Below are 7,326 nucleotides of genomic sequence, written 5' to 3' on the forward strand. Positions count from 1 at the left end.
AGCACATGCCTGGTATGTAAAAACCATGAAAACATAAGAAAACCGTGACGTCATAATACACGTCTGCCCGGGAATTTGGGCTGGACCCCTTTGGCACTCCCATGTAACTGGGGATGGGGAAAGTAGCTTATTCTTCTGCCCCTCCACAAATGTAGCTAGCTTCCACAGATGTCAGTCCCCTCTTGCTATTAGGTCTTCTAATACACTGGCTTCTAGACATGTGCGATTAGTTTCGTTCCGAATCGAAATTCGGACGAATTTTCGGAAATTCGGATGCATCGGAATTCCGAATTACAAATATAACGAATGCAAACGAATCCGAATTTCCGTTTCCGAAATTCGGTAGCGGTAGTTCGGTTGAACGTTAGTTTCTTATTCGTTTCGTTGGAGCAAAGTGACATTAAAAGGAGAAAAACATTTTCCCCCTCAAATGTCACTTTGCTGCAAACAAACGAACAAATGAACGAAACGAACGTTCGACCGAACTACCGCTAACGAATTTCGTCCAAATCCGAATTGACTTTCACACCAGAATCCCGAAAAACGAAATAACACAAATCCGAATTTAAAACGAAACGATTTTTTTGGCAGTGCACATGTCTACTGGCTTCTGATGCCGATGCATTCACTGACGGCCATAACCCAGCCCCCCTCTACTTCAGCCATTGGTTGCTAGGACCACTGGCATCCTAGCAACCAGTGATGTCCAGCAGAGCTAGCTGTGCAGCTTATAAACTACAAGTGATCTGGGCAGCTGTACAGTGGGGGGGGGGGAACCCCCAAAACAAACAAAAGCTGATAAGTATAAAAATACAATTGTATTTCTTTTTTTTTTTTAAACCAACCCTGCCATCTGATTTTAATGAAGACGTGCGCATAAGGTATGCAAGGGTATGTAAAAAGGGAAGTTCTAACAAAAGAAAAAAAGTGATTTGCTGGGAGCAGAGCATCAGCACTGTGCCTGGGAATCCACTCCATCAGCTCTGCATTGTAGTGCAGCTGCTGGTGTGAATACAGTCTAAATGGAGGACCGTGGTACGTACACAAACTGAGTGACCGTTCTGTCTGAACCGGGACATGGACCTCTACTCAATGAAAATTTTACTCACGACACCTCCTTGAATTTTAACTCGCTACCCCTGTTCTGGGGGTTAGGGCTTTAAGTTCAATAAAAAAACATGTAAAACTAATGATGGCATATCCAGACGACAATCTTGGGGTATTATAGAATAAAACTAGTAATCAAACAATATTTAACCTAAACAATCTCACACACACACACACACACACAAGGATCTCCTCTGAATCTGCAGGCAGCGTTCTGGTTTGCGCTGACATTTTGCTTTAGTCTACAAATGGGCACACGTAGCTTTTTAGGATAATAGTTTTTATTTAATTATAGAAAGCTAGACAGATCTGGCAATTGTGGAACTTAACAGAAAGGATGCATCTTACCTCCTGAACTTTCTGCAGTAGTGACACAATGTTTGTTCTTAATCTCTGTAGTTTCTCTTCAGATTCTTTTAACTTATTTTCTGTGTTTCGCTGCAGTTCTTCGCTGGTTTTAGCACGGAGGTCAGCTCGGTTCTGATATGAATTGCACAGGTTCTGTAGACCCACCTCATACTGCTTGAAGTATTCCTTCTACAAATAAAAAAGTCACGGAGTCACTATATGCATGGTGTGCATGTACTTCTCATGCTTCAGGACATTATGGGGTCCTCACAGAATTTTATACTAACTGGATTCTACCCAAAGTAGGGGGGTGTGTGTGGGGGGGTGGGTGTATGAGAGATTTGTACTGTGCCATAGATGGCGAGACATAGCTCTGTAGCTCTCACCCATCTGTGCCAAAATTACCATATACAAACACTATATGTCCATTTAAAATGGCTCTGCAGCAGAATTGAGATTTTTGTATTCACCATAAAATGTGGGATTAAAACATTATGCCAGCCCCCATATAACCCTGCATCCAGCAAGTAACACAGAGGGGCATCCTTCAATTGACTGCAACAAAAATTATTTACAATAAAATACAAGATAGGATTTTGTTCGTACAATAAAATCCTTTTCTCGGAGTCAAATGAGGGACACAACTCTTAGAGAACTTTACCCATATCTTTAAAATTACAACACACCTTTAGAAATGTATAGTACTGACAATCTACAGACATATATTGCTAGATAATTGCAGGCTTTGTTATTTGCAATGCTTATTTCTCTTTTCTTTCCCAGTCTTCCGACAGTGGCCAGGTTACTAGCTCTCCCTTTACTTCCTAGAACTCTGGCACATGTGACTAGGACACGTGACCATGTAGATCATGTCAGGGGAGGAAAATGCCTTTCCCTGAGATCTCATGAGATACAGATGAGATTTCCCAGCAATGCTCTGCTGATGTAACCTTCCCAGAATGCAACGCTTGAGCACATTACATCATTTGTGCCAGAACTGGACCAGGAAGTAGATTAACTCTATTTGTAAGTAAATGAAAAACAAGTTTAACTAATGAATGTAAAATTATTTTAAATCAGCATCATGCTGCTGTGATTTTTAGTGAAAGGGGTAAAGGTCCACTTTACGAATTCCAAGGTGCAGGGTCATGCTGCTGCCTCTAGAAGAAATTGACAGCAGGCAAACAAAAGCCTGTCACTTTAAGGATATAACCCCTTCAAGCGCACATCTTTCAGTTGCAGCCAGCAGTACAAAGGAGCTTCAGGGAAGGGAGCTGTGTCCCTCATTGGACTCCAAGAAAAGGATTTTACAGTAAGAACAAAATCCTATTTTCTCGATCGTCCATTGAAGGACACAGCTCTGAAGAATTCTAAGACGTAGAGGACATTCAAAAGCAGTCCAAACAGAGGGGTGGGCACTACAACAACAGCTAAAGCACTACAACAACTAAAGCACTAGTTAAAGCACACTTTTCTGCCAAAACTAGTATCAGAACAGGCAGAAACATTAACGTTATAAGACTTTGCAAAAGTGTGAACTGAAGACCAGATAATGGCCTTGCAATTTTGAGTAAAAGAAGCTTGATTTTGAAAGTACTAAAATGCCCTAGTAGAATGAGCAGAAACAGGAAGTAGTAGTACCCTATCCCACAACGCATAAGCTTGTATGACAAACCCACTTAGAAATAGTGGATCTAGAAGCTGAAAAACATTTTCTAGGTCTTTCTGGAAGAACAAATGAATAGTCTGAACGTCAAAAGGAAGCTGTGGCTGAGAGATGAACACTAACAGACCATATGACATCTAAAATGATGAAGAGAAATTTCCTTAGGAAGAACAGGAGCTTGAAAAAAGGTAAGGTAACTATGTCTACATTTAAATGAAAAGCTGAGACTACCTTGGGTAAAAGGGAAACCTTCCCATGAAGAACCAAATAGGGTTCTCTACAAGACAAAGCAGACAGCTCAGAAACCATTATAGGCGAGGTAAGGGCCACTTGAAAAGCAACCTTTTTGGATAACAAAGACATTTCTCAGAGAGGTTTAAAATAAACTAAAAATAATAAAGCAGGAGAGAAGGAGGTATCCATTCTCCTGGGGACACGAAGCAACACTGGCAGGTGTGAGGCGGAGGGGAGGTGTTATGTCCTTACAGTGAGAGACTTTTAGTTTGTTTGTCTCGTGTCCATTTCTCCTAGAGGCAGCAGCATACACGTCTCAGAGTTAGTCAGAGCTGTGTCCCTCAATGGGCCATAGAGAAACTTTTTTTCTATATCATCTGTTACGGGACAGACCGGAATGTAGTAATTTGTAGACATCTGGGACATTCAAAAGCAGTCAACTAAGGGCTGGGCTATAGCCACTGAGAGATCAAATGGATGTAGAAATCTTACAATAAGAGTAGGTAAAGGAAATCAAACACAGGCTAGATGAAGAAGAGTCAAAGCAAATATAGGAATTGCTGAGGCTGAGGAAGGGCACTGAGGATCAGACCACGACACTAGGGAAAACTGCTTTCTGAAAGAATAATGGGTCTCAGTTAATAATGTGGATCCACCAATCATCCACCATAAAGAAAACCGGTTGAACAACAAACTTCTTGAACAGAAGAAAAGAACAGACAGCTAAGGTGGTCAACAAAAAAGAATGTTTTCTAGGGTAAAGGCCGAAGCCTAGAAAACCTTACCTTTGATTTCAGGGATAAGGAAAGTTAGACAACAAGTTGACAGACAGAGGCTTAAGTTGAACAACTAGAAAAGAGAAAAACTCCACTTTTGTAAAATGTATCTAGCATATAAAATTGCTACACAAGCCTTTTTGTAATTTAATAACATTAAAATTACTTTTTCATTTCAATCTAAAACGAGGAATGTGGAAACCTGAAGGCATTCTGTGCACCCTGTTTGTGTACAGAATACCCCCAAAAATGCCATTTCATGCTTCTGTGATTGGCTCACTGATTTTCTCAGATATCTGCACCTAGATAGAAGTATAATTTTAGGCATCCCCTGCAATAGTTAATTCATTTATGGTTAGATAATCCCTAAGGGTTTACTACTTGTAAAATGGGATGCAGACACTGCAACATTTCTCCTGAGAATACAGAGTGAACCAGATGGTTATAATGTACCAGACCCTCCCATGCAGGAATAAGTATGGAAGTGATGTGGTGAAACAGACAGCTTTTTCTTCAAAACAGAAACAGGTAGGAATCTGCAACAAAGTTATTAAAATCCTTGCAATGTACATTGATCACCCAGAGGTGGTTGTTTTCTCTCAAGAAAAGTGGAGTCACGCTTTAACTGCATGGAGAAGGAGGTCCACAATATGATGGATTTTATCAGACAGATAAGTAATATCACAAAAAGCGATATGCATGAATATGTCAGCCCTCTTAGCAGCAATCTAAATGGATAGAATGAAAGAATCCTTACACTGGAAACAAAAGTAGTATTCTAAAACCCTTAAACAAAAGAATGGTAATGCCAATTGCCATACAAGGACAACAGAATGGAAAGGGGTGCTTCCAACTCAGGTGTGAAGGAGCTTCAGGGGTGTGGTACCTATATCACAACTTACCCGATCAAAAACATTAAATATAGGATTCTAGGAATTTGTTAAATTTGCCCTGTAATGGGTAGAAGACCCTGCAGAGGTGCTAGGGGTAGTAATCCAATAGAAGTAATCTGACAGAAGGAAGAGGATCTATATTCCAGTAACTAGGTCCATCGAAAGTCTCTGACCCCACCACAAAGGGAACTCTGAAGCAGAGTAACAGTGTTCTGCTTCTGACCTTCCATGGAAGTACAGGACATCCTTATTGGGAAGGAAGAGGTGAACTTGTGTGCAGAACTCTCACTATACAAAGTGAGGAACAATAAAAGGATCCAAAAGTAATACTTTCAGTGTAAGAAGGAAACAGTGGCGACACAAATGCCAGTTACAGGGGGACTTCTCCATTTTTCCAGAAGTAGAGAACTTGTAGCCTCAAGATAAAGCCCAGCAGAGATCAGATTGACCAAAAGAGATCCCCTAAAACACTGGGAAATTGCCTTTTTCGTAGAACCAGACTCAAAGAGTAGGTAAGTGGACATATCCATTAGGAGAATCATCCAAGGATATGAGAAGAGGATAAATGGATCATTCCCACTCGGACGAGAATCTGGCAATGGTTAACAGGACTTGTTCCAAAGACCAGTTTTGTGTGTTACCCAAATTCCAGATTCTCTGGAGAAGCCAAAAGTACTGAGGATTAGCACAAGAAGGGAATATGTAAAATGGAGTTCCACAATACCTATAAATTGGAAAGGATCTACTATACGCAATCAGTGTAGATGATATCAACCTTGGTTTAAGCACAGAGAGAGATAGACTAGTACAGACTGTTTATAATGAAGGTCTCCTGAGCACTCCACAAAGGGTGCCAGAAGCATCAGGTATAACAGTGTCAAGGGTAAAACCAAGAAGATGCCTACCCTTAATATGCAAGTACATCAAATGTTAATTAAGTGTATCCTTGGTGTGCCAGACATGAAACTAAAGTGCCAAACGCATGCTAGATGTTTGGAAAAGACCATCACAGCTAAACTGCAGACATTTGCTCTAAAACCTTGGAGGTTAGGGAATCCAACTGACAGGTAAATCCCTAAAAGGTAAGAACATCATCAATCGTTAAGAGGGGCGACCGGAGCATTTACAGTGGGCAGGGACCACTTATTAATAAATTCAGTTTGGAAGGGAAAAAGCTCCTGATCCTCCAGGCTCAACATAGAAAGCTCTGCATCAAACAGATTAGCAAGACCTCCTATGGCACTGGGTGAAATACAGGCTTTTCAGGGAAAGGCTGGGAGGACTCCGACACTAAATCGGAGATAGTAATAGGGAACTCAGGCACACTTGTTGATAGCACTGAAGTGTGCTTTAGAACCCCTAGAAGCAGATGAGCATTAATTGTTCACAAACCAATAAAGAAAATTCTGAAATGGATTTTTAAATGTTTTGTGGACATATGGGAGGTCTCGGCTTCACACTGCGGAACTATAGAAGTCCCCAATGAGGACGATCTTATAGTAATACAAGGCAGAAACTGAGGCAAGGCCTCACATACTCTAAAACAAAAATAGTTGATGAAGAAGGTACTAGATGGCAGACAGTGGAGTGAGAAAGGGGTGATGCAGAAAGTGCTAAAAAGCAGTAACAGCAGCCGAAGTTGCTTCCCCCAAGCTGGACAGCAGGAGCGAGCGCAGAGCGTGTGCGCACACAATACTCCACCTAATATACTGTATATGTGCTCTGTTCCCTCAGCCTTAACAGCTACTTCTGTAAGATGGAGGTGGCAGAAATCTTTTAGGAAATGGCACTAACTGTGAAGTAGCTGCCCAATGTTTCAGCCTGGCCCGCCTTCTTCAATATTTGAGTCCTCAGACTGTGACACCCTAGAGGTTATGACATGGCTCTGGACCTGGAGAGTGATCTGTGGGGTCACATTTCAAGTTAGCCTCATCACGACTTACTGCATGGGTCTTCAAAGACCAGGTCACACCAGAGGCTGTGCCACAACCCTGGGCCTGGAGAGAGCTCTGCGCTTGACAGTACACAGAGATTTAGAAAGCCCCCTTAATGCAGAGTCCAATGCCCAAAAGTCACATTCCAGGCTAACCGCACAATTTTTCAGTCTAGCAATGCAGGGCTATAGGCTGCAAAGCTGTTGCTGAGGATATGCCAGTCTATATAACTGCAGTGTAGCGATCTCAAGCAGCATTTTTTTTTTTTTTTAAAGTTACAAAATAACTCCAGCAAAAAAAAAATAGTTAAGAGTTTTTCTCAGCAGAGGAAAAAACATCTAATCTCCTAGGACACTAGCAAAAAAAAA

At 41.3% G+C, this 7,326-nt stretch overlaps 1 protein-coding gene across 1 annotated transcript in view; it reads right to left on the bottom strand.

Annotated features, from left to right (window-relative positions):
• MORC2 (MORC family CW-type zinc finger 2) overlaps positions 1-7,326 on the bottom strand; it is a 78,067-nt gene that overhangs the window by 4,484 nt on the left and 66,257 nt on the right. Inside the window, exon 25 of the mRNA XM_018555490.1 lies at positions 1,456-1,644. Within this exon, the coding sequence (XP_018410992.1) occupies positions 1,456-1,644 (189 nt within the window). The remainder of the gene's footprint in view (positions 1-1,455; positions 1,645-7,326) is intronic.

Source organism: Nanorana parkeri, unplaced genomic scaffold (genome assembly GCF_000935625.1).
Source record: "Nanorana parkeri isolate BGI_ZX_2015 unplaced genomic scaffold, ASM93562v1 scaffold199, whole genome shotgun sequence".
In the NCBI taxonomy this organism is placed as follows: domain Eukaryota; kingdom Metazoa; phylum Chordata; class Amphibia; order Anura; family Dicroglossidae; genus Nanorana; species Nanorana parkeri.